The sequence below is a fragment of the Triticum dicoccoides genome, chromosome 6A, assembly GCF_002162155.2.
Source record: "Triticum dicoccoides isolate Atlit2015 ecotype Zavitan chromosome 6A, WEW_v2.0, whole genome shotgun sequence".
Lineage (NCBI taxonomy): Eukaryota > Viridiplantae > Streptophyta > Magnoliopsida > Poales > Poaceae > Triticum > Triticum dicoccoides.
In genome coordinates this window covers 101,902,894-101,927,182 of record NC_041390.1, presented here as the reverse complement: position 1 = coordinate 101,927,182, position 24,289 = coordinate 101,902,894, and the positions used below count along the sequence as shown (strand labels likewise).

The window sequence follows — 24,289 nt, the reverse complement described above, 5'->3', positions numbered from 1 at the left end:
CACTGACAGTGGGCCCCAGCGCCACTAATCCCTAATTAGGATTAATTTAATCCTGTTAAACCCCCCTGTCACTGACGTGTGGCCCCCACACGTCAGGTTTGACCCCAGACAGCCGCAGTTGACCACTGACGTCATGCTGACGTCATGCTGACGCAATAATTATATTTCTGGATTTAAATTAAATCAGGAAATTCCAGAATATTATTTAAACTTCAAAAATTCATAACTTTTATTCTGTAACTCCAAATTGGACAAATTATATATGAAAAATGATCAGAAAAATCCAATCTATCCATCTGTACTATTTTCATGCATGATCAAATAAGTTAAATTAATGTTTTAAGCAGAACAAGGAAAAGCACTTTAAAAGGCCATGTTTGAGTTTGAAATTTGAATCTTTGATTCAAATTTGTTCAAACCCTTCTGGTTTTAGTTGCATTAGCCCAACACACTCATATTGCCATGTTTCATGCATGCATCATATTGTTGCACATTGTTTGGTGATGGTTGTGTATCGATGTTCTTTGCGGCAGGTTCTGCCTCCGAGGAGTACCGTGATTACCCTAATGAAGAACCGTATCAGTGCATCGAACCATCAGGCAAGCAACCAACCATTTGATCATATCGATACAATCCCATGTTCTCGCTCCTGCTCTCTTTTACTGCATTAAGACAACGCGTTTCAAACTGCTGTGTGCTACGGTAGTTGAACCCATTTCCTCTGCATGACCTGTCATTGCCACAGTAACTAGATGAAACCCACTAGCATGTGTAGGAGTTGATTGAGCCATATGTATGTGTTGTTCCTACCTTGCTATGCCTGCTATGCTTAGAGTTGTGTCAGGTCTGGTTCATCTGGGTGATGGCTAGAGTGAAATGATTATTTCGGAAATGAGAGTGGTGTGGTGAACACGATTTGGCAAAGGTATCGATGAGAGGCCATGTAGGAGTACATGGTGGGTTGTTTCATTGAAGCCGACCTTAAGCACTGAGATCTGTATGTGTGATTTAAGATACAGCTACTACCATGCATTGGGCCCTGAAATATGACCCCGCTCGACTTCTTATTCACCCTAGCTCTCTGTCCAGGAGTTGCAAGTAGTTTCTGGTGTTTGTAGCCTACTGGAGGCCGTGGACAGCGCTGACCGTAGGGGTGGGCTGTGATGCGGTAGGTACGTGGCCGGGTGTACCGAATACCCGTTAGGTATCTCGGGAACCCTGTTCACATCGTTCGGGGCCGTATGGGAAACCTCGGCCGGACTCCCTGCGGATGGAACCTGAATAGGCGATAAACCTGGACTAGAGGCTTAAGTGTTTAGGTAGGTCGTGGTCTACACCCACGTCGGCTTTCGCTTGAAGTCTGCCGAGCACATGTCGTGTGCAGGCGCTAAGTGGTGGAAACATGTATGAAGAAGTACACCCCTGCAGGGTTATCATAATCTATTCGAATAGCCGCGTCCGCGGTAAAGGACTACTTGGTTGCCTATACAGTTCATAGACAAGTAAATGGAAACTGCTAAAAGCCTCAAGATAAGTGTGAGTGCCGAGGATGGCTCTTCCGTAGGAAGACGGAGGTGGATCCTCGGTAGTGTATTGAAGTGGTGAGTAGTGGACTCGTGTGCGCAAAACCATTTCAAGTTGGAGTATCGTAGGATAGTCTAGCCAAGAGTCAAAGCTGGCTTGCTGCAATAACTCCACCAACCCTTCTTGATAATATGCATGTATGTAGGATCTGATGTAAGTCTTGCTGAGTACCTTTGTACTCATGTTGCTATAATTTACATTTTTACAGAAGACGCTGCAACCCCTTCTGATGGGTTCTATGTAGACGTTGACATCAACGAGTAGGCTAAAGGCCCAGGTGGTGACCCTGAGCTTGTGAAGGACCATGTAGTATAGCTAGGCTTTCCAAGCCTCTTTTATTTTACTAAGTTGTCTGTACTCAGACAAGTTACTTCCGCTGCTGGTTTGTATGACTGTATGACTTGAATGTTGGGTCGTGAGACCCGTACCTTTGTGTATGCTATGTATGGCTCCCTGAGCCTTAAATAAAGTACTTGTGTCATAGAGTCATGTTGTGATGCTTCGTTGTAATTGCACATATCGAGCATATTGTGTGTATGATTGAAATGCTTGGTATGTGTGGGATCTGACTATCTAGTTGTTTATCTTTAGTAGCCTCTCTTACCGGGAAATGTCTCCTAGTGTTACCGCTGAGCCATGGTAGCTTGCTACTGCTCTGGAACACTTAGGCTGGCCGGCATGTGTCCTTCTTCGTTCCTGTGTCTGTCCCTTCGGGGAAATGTCACGCTTTGAGTACCGGAGTCCTGTTAGCCCGCTACAGCCCGGTTTACCGGAGACCTGCTAGCCCAGTGCTACAGCCCGGACCCACTTGCTGATGACCGACACGTTCGAAGCTGGGTCATGGATGCCTGTCCCTGTAAGTCTGTGCCACTTTGGGTTTACGACTAGTCATGTCAGCCCGGGCTCTTTATCATATGGATGCTAGCGACACTATCATATACGTGAGCCAAAATGCGCAAACGGTCCCGGGCAAAGGTAAGGCGACACCCGTGGGGATACCGTGCGTGAGGCCGCAAAGTGATATGAGGTGTTACCGGCTAGATCGATGTGACATCGAGTCGGGGTCCTGACAGCGTTGGCATCAGAGCCGGACTGCCTGTAGGTTCTCCAAGCCAAACTGGTCGATGTTGAGTCTAGAAATTCTTTAGTTATATGTAGGGGAATTGTTTGTGGGTTGGAACGTAAGGCTCTTTTTACTCCTTTATCTTATGACATTCTGATCTGAGTCAGTCCATTCTTCCATCGGGGGTTAAGGAATTAGGATCTGTTCTCTCTATCAGGATCACGTGTTACTAATCAGTAGTACCTTATAAGTTTGATGGATACAAGCCTAGTTCAGTTCTACTACCACATTATGTTGTTAGAATGGATTCAGAACTTTGATATGATGATGTTGAGTGTGTACGAAATCCTTTGTCAAATGTCTCAAAATCCTTCTTGAGCATTTACAGCTGTTATGCTGCCGAAATTTTGCTAGAAATTCTAATGCCCTTGCATTATGATTGTGCTTTCAGATGGCCACTCGCGACCTCAATCAAGTGGTTCGCCTGACTCTATGCCTAGATGTACCCGGCCATACTGCCAAGTTGGTCAGGGTAATGACTGAGGCTGGATACCGTTGGTATCCTGAGTACACGGTCGAAGAGCAATTTCGGGACTTCAATCAAAGCCAGTATCTCTGCACTGTCCGGATATTTCCATCTTATCCTGGATCCACCGAGCCCCTTCACTGCTCCTATGGACTCGGGGTTACTATTATGATGGCTGTGCAGGACGCCGCCTACTCTATGATGACCATTATGCGAGTCAGATCTGGTCTATTTCGGGACTCTGATTTCCGGTATATGCCAGGATCACTTCCGGGAGCACAAGGGTATCTCCAGGCTATCTATGCTGACCCCACTCAGGAGGATTCACGGACTCGCACCACTGCTGAGATGCTCGAGGATAAGGACCGTGAAAATCGGGCCTTAAGGTTAGAGCTCTTCAATACCCGTGCTGACCACTAGGCCACTTTGACTCGGTTTGCACCGGCGGTGCAAGCTGGATATTCAGATATGCGCGATCTCTATCCTGTGAGATCTGCTCTGCCAGACGTGATGGGTTGGCGTGATGTAGGAGGCATCACCCCACCTCGTGGTCCCCGCAGGCCACCGTCTGTTGGTCCAAGACCTCATCCTAGCCCCTATGGTCCACAAGCTCCGCGAGATCGTCTGTTTCCGGATGATCATGTTGAGCTTCCAGGCTATGGAGGTGACTTCTACGAGGACTACTACGGATCGGTCTGAGTTAGTGGTAGTATCACTAGTTCGCACTAGCTGTGTCGTCTATCGTCCCGCGTGACTCGTGGGATATGACCTAGTTTGTACTCTTTCCGGAGGAGTAGAAAAATAATGTATAGGAGCTTGGAATGCCTCCGATGAGATGTAATCCTCTTTCACCGTAATAGTACTTTGTTTGGTCTTGTACTAAACCTTGTATGGTGTGTATGACGATGGAATAAAGAAGCAGTTTCTGTTTTTACCATGTCATACGGATGATCATCTTGCATTTCGAGTTATTCCTTACATTCTGTATCCTATGTCGGAATTTTATCATTCTGACTAAATCATTGTCTTGTTTACCTAGGATGGTCAACACGCACGCTAACCCTGCTTCTCAAGAGCAGGCCGAAGGCAGTGAAGCCAGGGATGCAAATCTGCCTCATCCTCCTTCACTAGCCGAGGTTATGATGGAAGCTGAGAGAAACAAGCGGGAGACCAACCGTTTGTTAGAGCGTATTGAACAGAACACAGCACACCATCAGAGGACTAACGTGGTGTCACTCAGTGATTTTATCAAATTGCATCCACCCACATTCCACCACTCCGTCGAGCCTCTCGACGCTGATGACTGGCTTCGCAGTATCGCTCACAAACTGCGTTCCGCGCTGGTAGCGGAGGCTGACAAGGTCACCTTTGCTGCATATCATCTTGAAGGCCCTGCCAGTCTATGGTGGGAGAATTATGGAGCTATGCGCCCAGCGGGCCATGTCACTACTTGGGCTGAATTCAGCGAGGCTTTCCGTGAACATCACATTCCGGAGGGTCTCATGGACCGTAAACGTGAGGAATTTTGCAGTTTCACCCAAGGCCGACTTTCTGTGGATGTTTACAGCAGGGAGTTTGGCAATCTCGCCCGATATGCAACTGAGGAAGTGTCTACTGATGCCAAGAAGCAAGCAAGGTTCCGTAAGGGGCTTAGTCCTGAGCTTCGCCGCGACCTCCGTCTGCATGAGTGCACATCCTTTCAGAAACTTGTCAACAAAGCCATCAGTGCTGAAACTGGTCAGACTGACTATGACGCAACACGCAAGCACGGCCGTGATATGGGTTCCTCATCCGGTGCTGGTCCTCAGAAGCGCCGCGTGTGGGTACCCAACACCGCCCTGCCACCCAGGTTCACACCGAGGCCATCCTTCCAAGCGCCTCGCCCTGTTCAACAGTCTGCACCGGCCAAGCCCTATGGGGGTCCAACCAACAATGCTCCTCCACGTACCAGTTCCGTGACTTGTTTCAAGTGCGGGGAATCTGGTCACTATATGCGTGAGTGTCCCCAGACCAACCCCAACCAGTCTGCTAAAGCTGTTGGCCGTGGCAAGCCGACAGGAAAAATATTCCACGCCAAGCCGGCCACCGCTTCACGTGGCCATGTCAACTGTATCTCTGCCGAAGAAGCTCAAGAGGATCCCAACGTCGTTCTCGGTACGCTTCTTGTTAATTGCCACCCGGCATCTGTTCTTTTCGATACAGGAGCCTCTCATTCTTTTATATCCGAAAATTATGCTCGTTTGCATAACGTTGCATTCTGTGACATGCCATCCACTATGGAAATTTCTACCCCTGGTTCTAGATGGCAGACCTCTAGGGTAAGTTATGGAAATGAAATCCAAGTCGACAGACTTGTTTTCCTCGCGTCTTTGATAGCCCTTAAATCTTCAGATATTAATATCATTCTGGGTATGGACTGGATGTCAGCTCATCATGCCCAAATTGATTGCTTCTCTAGGACTGTTCAACTCACCCATCCTTCGGGGAAGATAGTCAATGTCTTGACCCGAATAGCCAAGCGACAATTATATTCTCTTAACGCCAGCCCTTTGCCAGACCTTGAGGACGTGCCGGTAGTCCGTGACTTCCCGGATGTCTTCCCAGAAGAATTGCCAGGTGTTCCACCTGACAGGGATGTTGAGTTCGTAATAGACCTCATCCCAGGAACCGTGCCGATTGCTAGAAGACCCTATAAGATGACACCCCTAGAACTAGCCGAGCTTAAGAAACAACTCGATGAGTCCTTGAAAAAGGATTTCATCCGACCTAGTTCATCTCCGTGGGCTTGCCCCGTTCTCTTCGTCAAGAAGAAGGATGGTACGGACCGGATGGTTGTAGATTACCGACCTGTCAATTTGGTCACAATCAAGAACAAATATCCACTTCCCAGGATCAACGACCTGTATGATCAGCTCGCTGGATCCTCAGTCTTCTCCAAGATGGATTTGAGGTTGGGCTACCATCAAATCAAAATCAGAAACGGGGACATTCCTAAAACGGCCTTTGTTACTCGTTATGGCCAATACGAGTACACCGTCATGTCCTTCGGTTTAACCAACGCTCCAGCCACCTTTTCTCGGTTAATGAACTCAATCTTCATGGAGTATTTGGATAAATTCGTCGTGGTTTACCTCGATGATATAGTCATCTACTCCAAGAACGAGGAAGAACATGCCGAACATCTAAGGCTAGTGTTGAAGAAACTTCGAGAGCATCGCCTTTATGCCAAATTTTCTAAATGTGAATTCTGGTTATCAGAAGTGACCTATCTGGGTCATGTAATATCTGGTAAAGGTATTGCTGTTAACCCTGAGCGAGTTCAAGCCGTCCTTAATTGGACTCCACCTGAATCGGTCAAGCAAGTTCGGAGTTTTCTGGGCTTAGCGAGCTATTGTCGTCGCTTTGTCGAGAACTTCTCCAAGGTTGCTAAACCTCTAACCGAACTCCTCAAGAAAGATAAGAAGTTCGAGTGGACTCCACAATGTGAGCACAGCTTTCAGGAACTGAAAAGACGCCTGACCTCTGCTCCCGTACTGGTACCGCCAGACTTCTCCAAGGACTTTGTTATCTACTGCGACGCCTCGCGACAAGGACTAGGTTGCATCCTTATGCAAGATCGACATGTAATTGCCTACGCTTCACGGCAATTGCACCCACATGAGGAGAATTATCCTACTCATGATCTAGAGCTTGCAGCTGTAGTCTATGCACTTAAAACCTGGCGACATTACCTCCTCGGTAATCGTTGCGAAATATTCACTGATCACCAAAGTCTGAAGTACATCTTCACCCAACCGGATCTGAATCTCAGGCAAAGACGTTGGGTTGAGTTGATCACAGACTTCGATTTAGGGATAACCTACACCCCAGGGAAAGCCAACGTCATGGCTGATGCACTAAGTCGTAAATCTTATTGTAACAACCTGATGTTACAACAAAGTCAACCGCTTCTCCATGAGGAATTTCGGAAGCTTAACCTTCACATTGTACCTCAAGGTTTTCTTTCCACCTTGGTAGCAAAACCTACTCTTACGGATCAAATCATCGCTGCCCAAAAGCGAGATAAGGGAATATCTAAAATCAAAGAGAACATTGCTAGCGGAGGTGCTAGTTGTTTCTCCACAAATGATCATGGTGTTGTGTACTTTGAGAACCGTCTAGTGGTTCCCAAGAACCAGCATCTACGGCAGTTGATCCTTAAGGAGGCTCATGAATCTCCTCTCACTATTCATCCCGGTAGTACTAAGATGTATCAGGACCTACGCCAGAGGTTCTGGTGGACTAGGATGAAGAGAGAAATTGCTCAGTATATTGCTAATTGCGACGTCTGTCGTCGTGTAAAAGCAGAGCATCAACGGCCTGCTGGCACCCTTCAACCCTTAGCTATTCCTGAATGGAAATGGGATAAAATTGGTATGGATTTCATTACCGGTTTTCCCAGGACCAAGAGAGGGAATAATGCTATCTTGGTCGTTGTTGATCGTCTTTCCAAAGTAGCCCATTTCTTACCTGTTCGTGAGAGTATAACCGCTAGTCAGCTGGCAGACTTATACATCTCCCGAATAGTGTCCCTCCATGGTGTTCCTTTGGAAATTAACTCGGATCGAGGAAGTCTTTTCACCTCTCGATTTTGGGAAAGTTTCCAAAATGCTATGGGGACTCGTCTCTCCTTTAGCACCGCTTTCCACCCTCAGTCGAGTGGTCAAGTGGAACGCGTCAACCAAATTCTAGAAGACATGCTTCGAGCCTCTGTTATCTCATTCGGGATGGACTGGGAGAAGTGCCTTCCATTTGCCGAATTCGCTTACAACAACAGCTATCAATCTAGCTTGGGTAAAGCCCCTTTTGAAGTTCTCTATGGACGACGGTGTCGAACACCCCTTAACTGGTCAGAGACCGGGGAAAGACAATTCTTTGGCCCGGATATGATTCAGGAAGCAGAAGAACAAGTTCGTATCGTTCGTGAAAAGTTGAAAGCAGCCCAATCTCGTCAAAAGAGTCAATATGACCGAAAACATAAGGCTATGACTTTCGAGGTTGACGAGAAGGCTTATCTTCGGGTCACCCCTCTGAAGGGAACCCATCGTTTCGGTATCAAAGGCAAATTGGCTCCTCGTTACATTGGACCTTTTCGCATTCTCGCCAAACGAGGAGAAGTTGCCTACCAGTTGGAACTACCTCCGCACCTCTCCAGAGTCCACGATGTCTTCCACGTTTCTCAACTCAGGCGTTGCTTCTCGGATCCTATCCGTGAAGTGGACCACGAAACGCTTGATCTCCAAGATAATCTTACATATCGAGAGTACCCCATTCGTATCCTCGATCAGGCCGAACGTACCACCCGACGTCATAATATCAAGTTTCTCAAAGTTCAATGGTCGCACCATTCGGAGGATGAAGCAACCTGGGAAAGGGAGGATCGTCTTTGACTTGAGTATCCCGCCTTCTTCCCGGAGGAACCCAAATCTCGGGACGAGATTCTTTTGAGTGGGGGTGAGTTGTCACACCCTAGCTAGTCATGCATTAGAGTGTTGCATCATGTTTACTCTTTCATCAGAAACTTGAAATGGGGATCTGTGAAACCCTCAGAATCATTTTGAAAATGACCCAAATAAAAATTTCTCCAAAAGGGTCCAAGAAAATGCTCATGTTGCTCTCTGAAAATATTGGACAGAGATAAAAATCAAACCAATATTTTTAAGAGCTCATAGGTATTTATTTTGGGCATTTGGAATTAATGCATAAATATTTGCATTGGAAATATATTAATTATATATATTAATATATGTCCAAATATTATGCCAATTATAAAGGAGCTCTGGAATAATATATCTAGCTCCTGCAAAAATTGGCATAAGTTAAATAAATGATTTAATATATTATTTAAATCAAAACAAATGTCAGAAATTAGAAAACAGAAAAATAAATAACAGGAGGAGCTTACCTGGGCTCCTCCCTGTGCGGCCCAGCCAGCTGGCCGGCCCAGCAAGCCAGCCCAGCCCACCACCGCCGTCGTCCTCCTGGCGCCAGTCGGCCAGGCGTGTGGCCGGCGCGCGCGCACGGTCGGAGCGCCACGCCACCAGCTCGTCTGCCTGCCTCCCCCGCCAGCGCGACGCCGCGACGCTTCTTCTCGGTGCCGCCCCGATCCCCTGGCCTTATCCCCCCTCTCTCCCGTGCTGCTCCCTCTCTCTCTCTCACGGCCGAACACCACCATCGCCGCCGTTCGCCATAGTAGCCGTCACCGGCCACCCCTCGCCCCTCCGCTGAGCTCAGGAGCTCCGCCGCGACCCCCTCTTCCTTCCCACCGCTCCACGGCCCTCCGGAAGCCCTGCATCGCCGCCCACGTCGCCGTTCCCCTCCTCGGCCACCGGAGATCATCGCCGTCGATTCGCCGTCTCCAGCGCGTCCCCGAGCCTGCTTCGACGCCCACTGCAACCGCGGTGAGCTCCGCCACCGTTTCCCCCTCTTTTTCCCCTCGTTTCCGCGCCGTAACCTCGTTCCCACCACGGCCGAACCTCCGCCGTCGCCGAGCTCGCCGTCGACGCAGCTCCGGTGACCATTTGGTCACCCCGGCGAGTCCAACAAGTTCGTAAGGCCCCGTAGAGCATCCCTAGCGCCTCGCTTAGCTCGCCTTCGAGCTCCAACCCCGTTTCCACGCACGACCGAACCCCGGCGGCCGCAGCCGAGCTCACCACCGTCGACTCCGGCCACCCCAGGCCCAGCCACGGCCACCGTCCGACGCGCCATCGAGCTAGCTATCCAACGCACCTAGCCGCACGCCGTTTGGAGCACCACAGAGGAAACCCGAGGCCCCTGTACGCCGCGGACCTCGCCGGCGACTAACCGCCGGCGGGTTTGACTTGTCTGACCTGGGGTTTGACCCCCCCAGGGTCACTGACGCGTGGGCCCCATCGGCCAGGTGGTCAGTTAGTGCTAATTACCGTTAGTCAACCCCCCCTGACACTAACAGTGGGCCCCAGCGCCACTAATCCCTAATTAGGATTAATTTAATCCTGTTAAACCCCCCTGTCACTGACGTGTGGCCCCCACACGTTAGGTTTGACCCCAGACAGCCGCAGTTGACCACTGACGTCATGCTGACGTCATGCTGGCGCAATAATTATATTTCTGGATTTAAATTAAATCAGGAAATTCCAGAATATTATTTAAACTTCAAAAATTCATAACTTTTATTCTGTAACTCCAAATTGGACAAATTATATATGAAAAATGATCAGAAAAATCCAATCTATCCATCTGTACTATTTTCATGCATGATCAAACAAGTTAAATTGATGTTTTAAGCAGAACAAGGAAAAGCACTTTAAAAGGCCATGTTTGAGTTTGAAATTTGAATCTTTGATTCAAATTTGTTCAAACCCTTCTGGTTTTAGTTGCATTAGCCCAACACACTCATATTGCCATGTTTCATGCATGCATCATATTGTTGCACATTGTTTGGTGATGGTTGTGTATCGATGTTCTTTGCGGCAGGTTCTGCCTCCGAGGAGTACCGTGATTACCCTAACGAAGAACTGTATCAGTGCATCGAACCATCAGGCAAGCAACCAACCATTTGACCATATCGATACAATCCCATGTTCTCGCTCCTGCTCTCTTTTACTGCATTAAGACAACGCGTTTCAAACTGCTGTGTGCTACGGTAGTTGAAACCATTTCCTCTGCATGACCTGTCATTGCCACAGTAACTAGATGAAACCCACTAGCATGTGTAGGAGTTGATTGAGCCATATGTATGTGTTGTTCCTACCTTGCTATGCCTGCTATGCTTAGAGTTGTGTCAGGTCTGGTTCATCTGGGTGATGGCTAGAGTGAAATGATTATGTCGGAAATGAGAGTGGTGTGGTGAACACGATTTGGTAAAGGTATCGATGAGAGGCCATGTAGGAGTACATGGTGGGTTGTTTCATTGAAGCCGACCTTAAGCACTGAGATCTGTATGTGTGATTTAAGATACAGCTACTACCATGCATTGGGCCCTGAAATATGACCCCGCTCGACTTCTTATTCACCCTAGCTCTCTGTCCAGGAGTTGCAAGTAGTTTCTGGTGTTTGTAGCCTACTGGAGGCCGTGGACAGCGCTGACCGTAGGGGTGGGTTGTGATGCGGTAGGTACGTGGCACGGTGTACCGAATACCCGTTAGGTATCTCGGGAACCCTGTTCACATCGATCGGGGCCGTATGGGAAACCTCGGCCGGACTCCCTGCGGATGGAACCTGAATAGGCGATAAACCTGGACTAGAGGCTTAAGTGTTTAGGTAGGTCGTGGTCTACACCCACGTCGGCTTTCGCTTGAAGTCTGCCGAGCACATGTCGTGTGCAGACGCTAAGTGGTGGAAACATGTATGAAGAAGTACACCCCTGCAGGGTTATCATAATCTATTCGAATAGCCGCGTCCGCGGTAAAGGACTACTTGGTTGCCTATACAGTTCATAGACAAGTAAATGGAAACTGCTAAAAGCCTCAAGATAAGTGTGAGTGCCGAGGATGGCTCTTCCGTAGGAAGACGGAGGTGGATCCTCGGTAGTGTATTGAAGTGGTGAGTAGTGGACTCGTGTGCGCAAAACCATTTCAAGTTGGAGTATCGTAGGATAGTCTAGCCAAGAGTCAAAGCTGGCTTGCTGCAATAACTCCACCAACCCTTCTTGATAATATGCATGTATGTAGGATCTGATATAAGTCTTGCTGAGTACCTTTGTACTCATGTTGCTATAATCTACATTTTTACAGAAGACGCTGCAACCCCTTCTGATGGGTTCTATGTAGACGTTGACATCAACGAGTAGGCTAAAGACCCAGGTGGTGACCCTGAGCTTGTGAAGGACCTTGTAGTATAGCTAGGCTTTCCAAGCCTCTTTTATTTTACTAGTTGTCTGTACTCAGACAAGTTACTTCTGCTGCTGGTTTGTATGACTGTATGACTTGTATGTTGGGTCGTGAGACCCGTACCTTTGTGTATGTTATGTATGGCTCCCTGAGCCTTAAATAAAGTACTTGTGTCGTAGAGTCATGTTGTGATGCTTCGTTGTATTTGCACATATCGAGCATATTGTGTGTATGATTGAAATGCTTGGTATGTGTGGGATCTGACTATCTAGTTGTTTATCTTTAGTAGCCTCTCTTACCGGGAAATGTCTCCTAGTGTTACCGCTGAGCCATGGTATCTTGCTACTGCTCTGGAACACTTAGGCTGGCCGGCATGTGTCCTTCTTCGTTCCTGTGTCTGTCCCTTCGGGGAAATGTCACGCTTTGAGTACCGGAGTCCTGTTAGCCCGCTACAGCCCGGTTTACCGGAGACCTGCTAGCCCAGTGCTACAGCCCGGACCCACTTGCTGATGACCGACACGTTCGAAGCTGGGTCATGGATGCCTGTCCCTGTAAGTCTGTGCCACTTTGGGTTTACGACTAGTCATGTCAGCCCGGGCTCTTTATCATATGGATGCTAGCGACACTATCATATACGTGAGCCAAAATGCGCAAACGGTCCCGGGCAAAGGTAAGGCGACACCCGTGGGGATACCGTGCGTGAGGCCGCAAAGTGATATGAGGTGTTACCGGCTAGATCGATGTGACATCGAGTCGGGGTCCTGACATATCTTGTCAGTTCCTGGCAGCAGTGCAAGAGTTGCATCATGGCAGCAGCCAATAACTTCAGATATATCTGCATATCACAAAGTTGTCTATCTACTGCTCCCTTCGTTCGGAAATATTTATCATTCAAATTGATAAAAAATGATGTATCTAGAACTAAAATACATCTAGATACATCTCCTTTTATTCATCTTGATGAAAAGTATTTCCGAACGGAGGAAGTATGTAGCACCCGCAAGTTGTCATTTTCTTAAATGGATTACTCTTCACAGTGACGGAGCTACAATATAAAACAAGGGCAGGTCACGTTAGGCATTCACTCATACATAGATGTTGTTTTGATGAAAATGTTGTTGGAGGCCGAGCTGCCTGGCGCTTGTTATACTGAGCGTTAGGCTAGATAGCGATCAATGGCAGACACGGTTAGATGCATGTTACTTGCTATTTCACCCTATAGCCATTTACTAGCTACCGTATTCATCTTATATCAAAACCTATCATGAAAATGCCTGCCTGTTTGCAAAAGTTGGGGGCATTTTCAAGATGTCCAAAAATACCATGTTCAACCTAGTGTGCCTGTGTAGGCCGGAAGGCTTTCCAACATCCATCAAAAAGCCCTAATTTTTTCCATGACCTTGTATGACCAATCTAAACCACCATGCCAAGTTGTTTGGGTTTTTGACAAGTTGTTTCCTGATTTTTGTCAAGTTATCAGTCCTTTTTCATCGAGAAAACTCTAAAAAATGCAAAAGAAAAAAATTTAACAGAAATACTATAAGGGAGGCCCCTATAGTATAATTGATGCAACAACCCAAATTGCAAGTATCATGTCTTGAACTTGGGTGGGTGGAAAGGCATCTGCCCCTTTTCACCACTAGGCTATGCCTTAGTTTGCTAAAAAAATGCAAAACTTGTCAAAGATTCAAACAACTTGGAATCATGCCTTGACTTGGTCATAGAAGTTGGTAAAAGAAATATTCAGGCCATTTGACGCATGTCAAAAAACAAGCTGCTTTCAAATGGGCCCTTCTATCCCTATCTGAACACCCTACATTAAACATGGTCTATTTTTGGACATTCTTAAAATGACTTCAACTTCCGCAAACATGTGGGCATGCCCATGATAGGCATCCATGCCTGGTTTGAATGGCTTTCGACACCGTATGCAAGTTGCAACATGTCCGATCATTTATCCGCCTTTTTAACCAAGAAACCTACAGAAAATGCAAAACTTGTCGAAAACCCAAACAACTTGACATGATTCCTTGAATTGATTATACAAGGCCATCAAAACAATTAGGCCATTTAAGGGATGTCGAGAAATGAGGTGCTCTTAAGCGGACCCATCTGGTCTACCTAAACACTCTTCGTTGAACATGGTAATTTTGTGTAATCTCAGGATTGACCACCCTTCTGGCCCTACCCGAACACTCTCCATGAAAAACAAACTGCTTTCAAATGGACCCTTCTGGCCCTACCCGAACACCCTACATTGAACATGGTCTATTTTTGGACATCCTTAAAATGACTTCAACTTTTGCAAATAGTTGGGGATGCCCATGGTAGGCATCCATGCCTGGTTTGAACGACTTCCTACACTGTATGCAAGTTGCGACACATCCGGTCATTTATCGGCCTTTTTAACTGAGAAACCTCCAGAAAATGCAAAATTTGTCGAAAAACCAAACAACTTGGCATGATTCCTTGAATTGGTTATACAAGGCCATGAAAAAATTAGCCTATTTAAGGGATGTCGAGAAACGAGGTGCTCTTAAACAGACCCTTCAGGTCTACCTAAACACTCTCCATTGAACATGGTAATTTTGTGTAATCTCATGATTGACCACAACTTTTAAAAGCAGGTGGGCATGCCCATGTTAGGCGAAACCCGGGGCTTCCATGAACTAAAAAAGAAGAAAAGGAAAAAAGAAGTAAATAGGCACGAAAAGTTAAGATGTCCTAGTTGGTTAGTGCGGTTCTCTCTTAACAAAGAGGTTATGAGTTTGATTCTCGCCGCCCACTCGGTTTTGAAGTTATAACAGAAAGAGAGAAAAAAAGCTAAGGGCGTGGGTGACGTATTTAAAAAGGACCATTCTACCTTTTATTACGAAGGGGTATGCAGAAATCTGAACCATCAATGCATTTAGGGGGTGTACCAAAACATAAGCATACATCATTTCAGTGCATTCTCAACATTTTTTTTACTTTTTCCTAGATTTATTCAGTTTGGCGATGTGTGTTCAGTGGGAGAAGACGTCCCGTCGACTATGAAGACGTATGTGGCGACTGCGTCAATCTTGAGATGATGTGTCAGCTCTGTCTCTCGAAGATGCACATATGAGTAGGGGGTAGGGTGTGTGTGCATACGTTCATATGGATGAGCGTAAGTATGAACGTTTGCGTTCTGTTAAAGAAAATACACAACAGGCATGCACATCAGATTTTTTTAAAGGACAAACAATCAATTTAAGGTTTATTTTATTTTAATTTTTATTACCATTTTATTTTAATTTTAATAGAAGAAAGATAGAGCCTTAGGCTGGTCATAGTGGAGAGTAACTTATACTAGTGTCATGCATATGACACTAGTCTAAATTACTATCTTTATAGTGCAAAGTAACATAGTAATAGTGTCATAGAAGACTTCATTAATTAGCTTGTAGATTCATTTTGTCTTGGAAAGCGGTATGTTACAATAATATATTATGTTATCACTTCTCATTAACTATATGCCACATAAGGCTGGTCATAGTGGGGGTAACTTAGCAAATAACTTAGCGCATTTCAAGACAAGTTTACTTATGTGGCATAGAGTTAATAAGGAGAGAGGTGTTTGGAGTAACATAATATGTTACTGTAACATAACACAATCCAAAGCAAAATGAGTCTATAAAGTAATAAATGCTATTATCTATGATACTACTTGTATGTTACTTTGCACTATGAAGGTAATAACAAAGACTAGTGTCATATGCATGACACTAGTCTAAGTTACTCCCTACTATGACTAGCCTAAGCAAAAATTTCTCAAAGTATGTTATGTTACTAGCTAAGTTACTCTTACTATGACTAGCCTTAGCACACAACATAGAGCTCGACGATGGTGGACAGCGTGCACATTCATGCAGCTAGCCAACCGAGCAACGCTCGGCTAGGTTTCCAAGAAATCTAAATACCGCACTTGAAACCGTGAAATGATGCAACTCTTGCTACCCTGCAATAAAATGACAGTGATCTCCCCCATGGCTGTGTTGATCAACATGTTCTTATCTTGCTGAGAAATACAAACAAATGCAACACAAAAATATTAGAATGAATGTAGATTTTTTTTTTCAATACACCGAGGGCAATGTACAAGTATACACGCATACACTAACACAGGGTCTAATGATTGTGGTTGTAGAATTTCAAGATTGATGGAGGCTTGTTTGTTTGGGCTTCTAGATTTTTTTAATCACTGTCTTTTCCGCTTTTAAGCCGACGGTATGCCTTCCTCGTCGCCTCTATTCTCTGTCGATCATACCCTCCCCCGACATTCCTTCGCTGACCGACAAGACTCGCTATTCCCCATCCCTGGTACCCTTCGCCGACCCAACCGACCTCGTCACCTCACCCCTCCACCACATCAATCTTGCCCCGACCACCTCCCCAAATCCAGCATGTCGACCCGGTTGCCTCCACCGCAGCATCACACTCCTCCGTCGGCCGCATCCCCAACCTCAAGATGAAGTAAACTGAAAGTAGAGTCTCTTTGACTTGAAGGACTTTTGTAGAAATTTAAGTGCAATGGAACCCTAAGAAAGTTATCTATGTGTGTTGTTTGATAATGGTTGTGTCCATCGCTTGATGTGAGACCAGGGGTTATCCCCCTTTTCAAAAAAAAAAGAAAAAAAGTGTTGTTTTTTTAAGATTGAATTCTATGATAGTTTTTTTTTTCTAAGAACCCGTTTCTGCTATATTTCGTCACAAAAATTGCTCAAGTCAGGGCAATTTTTTTTCCTCAAGCCTTTTTTTGAGCATCAGTACAAACAGAAGCGCTCATATACACGCGCATACACTCATCCCTATGAACGTACACACGCATACCCTACCCCTATGAGCACCTCCGAGAGACTGAGTCGGCATATCATCTTGAGATTTACGAAGTCACCGTAGGCGCCTCGTCGTCGAAAATCCTGAAATAAATTCAGAAATAATGCGAGCACCAGGATTTGAACCCTGATGGGTTGGGGATACCACTGTCCACCTAACCAACTCAACCACAGGTTGATTCGCTTCCTCAAGCCTTCTGATTTCTTTATTTTTATGTATAATATAATTATGCGTTTTTATTTCTGTCTTTTAATTTAATATATCCAACAGAGGAAGTTTCCCGGAAAGAGCAGGCACCGGAGGCTCCGCGAGTCATATGCCAAACGTGCACATATACGAGGCCGCCGAAGACAGATGTCGTCCCTAAAATGCCAAGTTTCATTCACGTGGACACACTGACATTCAGAGCGACCAGACCAAACTGAACCGAACACTGACATTCTCGGGTCAGCGCCTCCTCTTCCTCGTTCCCCGGCCTCTGAAATCTCGCAAACCCCTGTAAGGAGATGCTGCCTGTTTGCCGGCCGTCGGCGGTGTACCCGGTGGCCGTGGTCGCGCCGCCGCCGCAGGTAGGGCTAGCGGATGCTCCCCCGCCCGAAGTGTGGACGAGGATCCCGCAGGGGACGCCGGGGACGCTTGGCGGGGTCGGCCTCCGCCTCCTGCAGGCCCTCTTCGCTGCCGCCTCGATCGCCGTCATGGCGTCCACCGACATCTTCCCCTTCTGCTCCGCCTTCAGGTGCCCCACCCTACCCTTCCTGTCTCGTCTACCTGTGGGTTTTTCAGTTGAGATCTCCGGTATTTAGTTGTGTAGATTATGGGCTTTAGGATGACTATTCGTTAATTATCCGATTTTCCGGAGTATCTGTATGAGAGATAATATGTGGAACAGGTTTCTGATCGAAAAGGTTATTAGGGTTCCTTAATTCCTTCAGAAAGAGAAATATTTATATCTATTCATGCATTTCAATATTTTACGCTCTGTAAAATTGATTTGGACAATTGGATCATGTTCGTTGTGGTGTTATCTCAGCTGTCTTCTTGGATGCAGCATAAAGAGTATCTCAAGAAATGCTTTTAGTTTTGTTTGCTGGTCATAAACGTTTCTGTGGAAACTAATCCCCTTTCCAATTCTTTTTGTATGATTTGATTGCATCCGATTGATCGATCCCTAGTCACTGATTACGTGCATGAGTTCTTTGATTCACTACTGACTTCTTCTGTGGGAGCTGAGTTCACCCACCGAGACTACTTGAAAAGAAAGAGCCCTCAACCAACCGATCTCTCGACGATGAGTCACCCACAGCATGGGGTACCATGCAATTGCGCGGGAAAATAAACAAAAAAAATTGGATCTTCGCAGTTATGTGTTACTATTTTATTTGGAAGGACGCCAAACTATATGTCTACATGTGTCGATTGAATGTGAATTTAAATCAACACCCAAAACTAAAATTCAGATAGTATGCCAGCTAGTCGGTAGGTTTTAACGTGAGTTAGTGCGTTCTTTTTCTGACCGGGCGTGAGCTGGCATGTTGTTTCTACATGTTATCAGTATCTGTAATTAAAGCTTAGACCGTGTTTTTATATTATATCAGTACATAAGTATATCAGGTCAGCCACCACTCACTTGTTTGTAGGTTATGTGATATTTTCTACATTTTTTTAGCAAAAGAGAGTCCTCCCTCTCCAATTTCTTGTAGAGAAACCATACGGTCTGTTACTACAAACTGCTACCAAACTAGATAAAGCTAACCATAACCAAGTCTATGATATTGGTTGATGTTCGGATCATGATTTTCTGATTGTTCTGTTTGGATGTGATATTAGGCCAGTACGCATACTTATGGTATGTCATTTGGATCAACATAGTTAGGTTAGTAGCAGATATAGGCGAAGATATAAACCTAGAAACAGAATGGTAGAGTCTTCGATAACATTGCTAATCAAAGTCAGACGATAGTGGTGAGAGGTATTGTGGAAACCTTCACTGTCATTCGTCTGGGGATTAGGGCGAGGGATCACAGTGTAGTTCTTCCTGTACAAAGCGAATGTTGTTCTCATCTTAATATATTGAAGCGCAAATCTTTTGTGTTTTCTGGAAAAAAATGTGTTCCAATAATCATTAAGACACACCAGATTTACATCGATTAATATTTACATTTAGTTATGATGGTCGATCGGTTGTGGCCCATATAAATGTCCACCATATGAGTCACCAGATCAAGTTACGGGGCATTTATGTAATATGATCTGATCTAATATGTCTAGGTGGAACTATGAAAATCTATCTGTGTTTAGGTACGACTATGAAGATCTGTCTAGATATAGTTATGATGATCTAACACATGTGAGATGGTAGATGCAAAATTATGAAGAAATATGTATGTTTATTAGGTATAATTAATAATGTAGTTATGTCCAAATATATAATTATGATCTAAACTAACGGTTGTGATACTTTTTAGGTCCAGTAGTTACAACTATGCTTTATATAGGTCAATCATGATGGTTTAACAGTTGTGAATCAGTCTTGGTAATAATTATTCAGCTATCATCCACCAAGTTAGTGACAGTGATATGCTCCAGGCAACATCTTTGTTCGCTACATTTTTTTAATAAGACTTATGAGCTCATTGATATTAAATATCATGCTATACCTGAAGCAATACAATTTTTAGTAAAGAAAAACCAAGAAGAATATTATGCTTCACCCATTGTCCCTGGCAACTTAAAAGAAACAATCAGTATGTTGTTCTATTCATCCCCAAGTAACTCCTCAAAATATTCACTCCTAGAGACATGTAGCTGCTTTTAGTTTGATGCGGTTTTACATCTGCCTCCTAATCACTTGTATATGTGTGCCAAGAAAAATCAACTGAGTTCTAATCCTCTACGTATTATGCCAACCAATTGATTTAATACGACTATTGGTTGGTGATTGGAGGATGGTGGGTAACAATAGCCTTAGGACAGTAATCCCGTAATTTTGCTTGTAGGGCTGTTTGGCGGGGTGGTGGTTCTTGGCTGCTTTTGGGGCGTCAAAGCAACTGTAACAAAACCTCTATTTGTAATTGGGTGGTGGTACTCTATTTCTCTCTTATCTTAATACATCGGCACGCAGATCTCCTCTGTATTCCCAATTTTTTAATTACAACTATGGATGACTAGTTCATTAGTCGCCTAGCTGAATTCCACAACAACAATAAAGCCTTTTATCCCAAGCAAGTTGGGGCAGGCTGCCTATCTGAATTCTGAATTCCAAAATACATTAGACCAATGTAATCACTTCTATTGGCCATGTTTTATGCATACTTCTTATTGTAAGGCATTACCTAAGAAGTTTGTAGCTTACTTTCTCTTCCTCCGGCATTTTTCCACGCCTTTGCAACCACAAAAACCTCGTCAATTAATAACCTCGCATTAATAGTAAATGGTGCCGGTCATTTACGTGTGTTGGAAACTTGGACCTCCTTCACTCCATGATGGTAGAGTTTAAGGGGTGAACCTACTCGCTGCCCGGCACGAGTCACAATTGCAACACCACTCCCAGGAGTGCATCCTATGGTTCTGTATGTATGGTGCTCGGGCAAGCCTAGGGATGTACGTTAGACAACAATGTGCATGTGCAGTTTGATGGCGCTTTTATTTCTAGAGTCGAAAGGAGGAAATATGGAATGAGTGAGAGACATGCGTCATGTGCGGAAGACGAAATCCAACGAGGCTGGAGCAGCTGACATAAGGCTATGAATCTCGGAACAGACTCTCGCCCCGCTTTATAGATAAAGCACAAACCAAAGTACACAGCCAAACGATAGAACTAGTGAGGAAGCCCTCTTACACAGTAGATCCTGGGATAGCTGGACAACCTAAACACACGCGACTATGTTGCCGAAAGATTACACATGTAGGCCTGAATACAAAACCAAGAAAACACCCCAGGACACCTAAGTTCCATGACAATGCCCTCAGGAGGGGAAACAGCGCTACACGTCGCCACTGCCGTGTTCGAGATGCACAAAGGCCTTCACCTTGAACCTGGCACGGAGAGAAGAACCGCAACGACATCCTGAAGAGGAGAGCATCACCTCTGGGCTTCAAAAATGATTTACATAATTATCAGAAACGCAGAGGGAGAGTTTCATTTTCAGAATCCCCACACCCACGTCGCTCTCGTGGGTGGCCAAGGGCAAACCGCAGCACGCCACGAGTCTCTCCTTTCGGCCTTTCTCCCCCGCCGCCTACAGGCAAAGCCCGACCGGTGTGGGGCGGCTTCTCGGGCGAGGGCGCTAGGGTGACGCGGGACTTAACGGCGAGCGTGTGGGACAACAACAGTTTGGTGCTTGTACGTGGTGCACCGGCTGTGGTGTCTTCTCCTCAGGCTGTTGTGCGCAGGCTGCGGGCTGGTCCCCAGCCAGATCTGGTCGGATCTGACGCCGAGGCGGCGATCAGCGAGGGTGGTGCAGGGAGTTGGGCTACAGTGGTGTGTTCTAATTCGGCTGACGCCATGGTGAGAGCTCATGATGGTTGCACAGGTTGCCGACACGCTTGTGGCGGTGGGGGGTGCGGGTGGTGGTGGCGACCTTCCTTCTCCTGGGCCCGTGGCGACAGAGAGGGTCCGGACCTAGGTCTCGCACTTGGGTGGGCTAGATATGGGCCTGGGGCGGGTTAGAGCTGTCGCTCCAAGTAGGTGAGGCGCTGGGCTCGGTCCAAGTGGTGCTCGCGAGTAGTGAGTTCCTCTTCTCGCGGGCGCGGCGGGTAATGGTGGTGGTGGGGACATCGCTGCGCCGGTGGATGGATGGAAGTCCATGGATGTGGCGTCGTGCGAGTTCGCTAGGCCAAGTCCTGTCTACGAGTAGGGTGAGGTGCCTCCGCTCTTCCTACCGTGGTTGACGGGCTGTAAAGTGGGCGGTTGGTGGCTTCTCTCACCATGGATGTTGGGGCGGCAACCCTGGGTGGCGGTGTGCATGGTTAGGTATCTGGTGGGCACCATGACGGCGGTGGTGGCCTCTTGGCGGAGGGGGCAGTGAGGGGTGCAGCGGTGGGTGGCTCAGGCTCGCTATTTGTCATGGACAGTGGCGACGCCCAAAACCAGATCTGGAGGCTCGTGCGCGACGTGGTTGTCCTGTAGGAGGCCCCTTGGTGACACATGTGAGCTGTCCAGCGAAAGCTCCTTGCTTTGACGCTGACAGTGGCGATGCCCGTGGGTGCCCTCTCCCCTCCACTGGTGGAGCTACGGCTTAGCGAAATAGGCTATGGCCCGCCCATCCTGTAGCGTGTTTAAGAGATTGGATGGGTAAATTAGACAAAGCTGGTAAAAATAGTTGGCTTTCTTTGTATTGGCCCGCCCAGGTTTGGTGTTGCAGCTCTGCCACTGCTCCCCTCTCGAGGACGTCGTTGTGGTTCTCCTCTTCATGCCAGGGCTCCAGGTGAAGAACCTTGTCCGTCTCGGACTCGGCAGCGGCGATGCTTTGTGTCATTCCCCCTCCTCAGTGTGTTGTCGTGGTGCTTAGGTGTCATAGGGTGTGTCGCGGCGTCGTATTCAGGCCTACCTGTATTATTTCTAGGCAACGTAGTTGCGTGCGTTTATGTTGTCAGGTTATCCTGGAATTTGCTATGTAAGAGGGCTTTCTCACTACCTTGTATCATTCAGCCGTGTTCTTTTGTTTGTTCTTTATTCATAAAGCGGTGCGATGGAAACAGTGTAGAAGTTCCACGGTCGAGCTTGTCATCTATCTGATCTGATCTACTCTGCATAGAGGAAGCGACGGTACCTTGTATAATCTGCACTACTGTTCAATCCTGTTTGCAAGCGCCGGTGAGAGCAGCTACGGTTCAATCCTGCTTTCCTGATTGACATTGTACAATCGGATGCGAATCCGCCTATTAGTTAAATATAAATTGCCAAGGGGGCGGTTCTTAAAAAAGAAAAAAGGGGGATGATGACAACACGGGCGTGGTTGTCACTTTTTTTTCTATCGCGAGGAGCTGTCCAGTCTCAATCTAATAGCAACGATTAATCTCGGAGGGGATGGTTTAAGAAGTTCCATCGACTAATGTTTTGATGGTTGCCGCAGGGCCTACAAGATTAATGGTTGGATGTTTCTGATTTTTGTGGTAATTTCTATGATATTTCTCTATTTTTGTTTTGAATTGTGTGCTTTTAATATATATAATAGAATAGATAGATTAGGAGCTGGTGTTTGTATGCATAGTTTCAAAACGCATTTTGTTGTTTCTGTTGATAACTGGATTAATATTTTTTGGTTACTGAAATTCAGAATATTGTGATTGTGATAGGCAAATAATGTGAATGCATGTCATTGAGGTAAAAATTGGAGATCTACTTGGAGATAGTATTCATTTACATGAAAAGTACTACTTTGGTGTATCTAATTTCTGTGAGCAATTAGGTAAAATCATAGTTTTTTCACCTTGGATGTTGGCATCATTAGAACTCAATACCTGATTTTGTTTCTCTTCTATAAATGAAGAACTTAACTTATTGTTGTTCTTCTGACCAGCTACCTCATAGCAGCTACCAGTCTGCAATGTTTGTGGAGCATCGCCCTAGCCTTTGTGTATATCTATGCACTTCTTGTCAAACGTTCCTTGTTAAATCTCCGAGCTGTACGCATATTTTTTGTTGGAGACTGGGTGAGTCATATTTTCTCAGGCACCTGAACCAAACAACCGCCTGTCATTCATTTTAGACTTGTACGTTAATATGTTTCAAATTCATGAATAGCAAATGACTTTCTTAACAAGAAGCGCATTTTTCTTTTCCCTGAAACTCATCCATTTTTCACCTTGATGTTTTCTGTAGATCACAGGGACCGTAACCTTGAGTGCAGCATGTGCATCGGCAGGCATCACTATTCTGATTGATAATGATGTGAAGTACTGCGAAGCCCTTCCTTGTTTAAGGTTGAGGACTGCTGTTACAATGGCTTTCATCAGCTGGTGTGCACTTGTGCCGTCCTTTCTCTTTAACTTCGCCTACACCACCACCACATTGGCAAGATTGGGAATGTGGGGATAATTTCATGTGCAAAATGGTAGTTGAAACTCCGCATTTCATCCTTCTTAGGATGCAATGCAGTATGCTTCTTATATGAGGATTGTGGTAACCTTGTGATGAACTGTTTGGTCTACTCGTACAAAGCTCATGGTGCTGATATGCTGTACTCTTGTTCTATTTTGCGGCTTTCATATACTGATATAGTTTTATCAATACTTCGGACTTAGGTCCGAGAGATTAGTTTGGTTATCTCTTTGAGTGTCAGATTATCAAGTTGTTGCAGGGATCCTTCTGAGCCATGACTTCAGGTTTCAGTTCAAAATCATTTATATGGCACCTGGTGCCTTTTACTGCAGTGATTCAAGTAGTCTGAGCTCTTCCCTCCAGACCTA

At 45.9% G+C, this 24,289-nt stretch overlaps 1 protein-coding gene across 1 annotated transcript; it reads left to right on the top strand.

Annotated features, from left to right (window-relative positions):
* Positions 1-17,282: 17,282 nt before the first annotated feature.
* LOC119319073 (CASP-like protein 16) lies at positions 17,283-24,056 on the top strand. The gene is made up of 3 exons (XM_037593585.1): positions 17,283-17,615; positions 23,401-23,533; positions 23,703-24,056. Exons 1-3 carry the CDS (start codon positions 17,386-17,388, stop codon positions 23,916-23,918), a joined length of 579 nt encoding a protein of 192 aa, XP_037449482.1. The 5' UTR covers positions 17,283-17,385; the 3' UTR covers positions 23,919-24,056.
* Positions 24,057-24,289: the final 233 nt, after the last annotated feature.

Coding starts and splice junctions, on each gene's coding strand:
- LOC119319073 (XM_037593585.1), top strand. CDS start 17,386: ATGCTGCCTGTTTGCCGGCCGTCGGCGGTGTACCCGGTGGCCGTGGTC. Junction 17,616..23,400: donor CCCTTCTGCTCCGCCTTCAG/GTGCCCCACCCT, acceptor TCTTCTGACCAG/CTACCTCATAGCAGCTACCA. Junction 23,534..23,702: donor TATTTTTTGTTGGAGACTGG/GTGAGTCATATT, acceptor TGTTTTCTGTAG/ATCACAGGGACCGTAACCTT.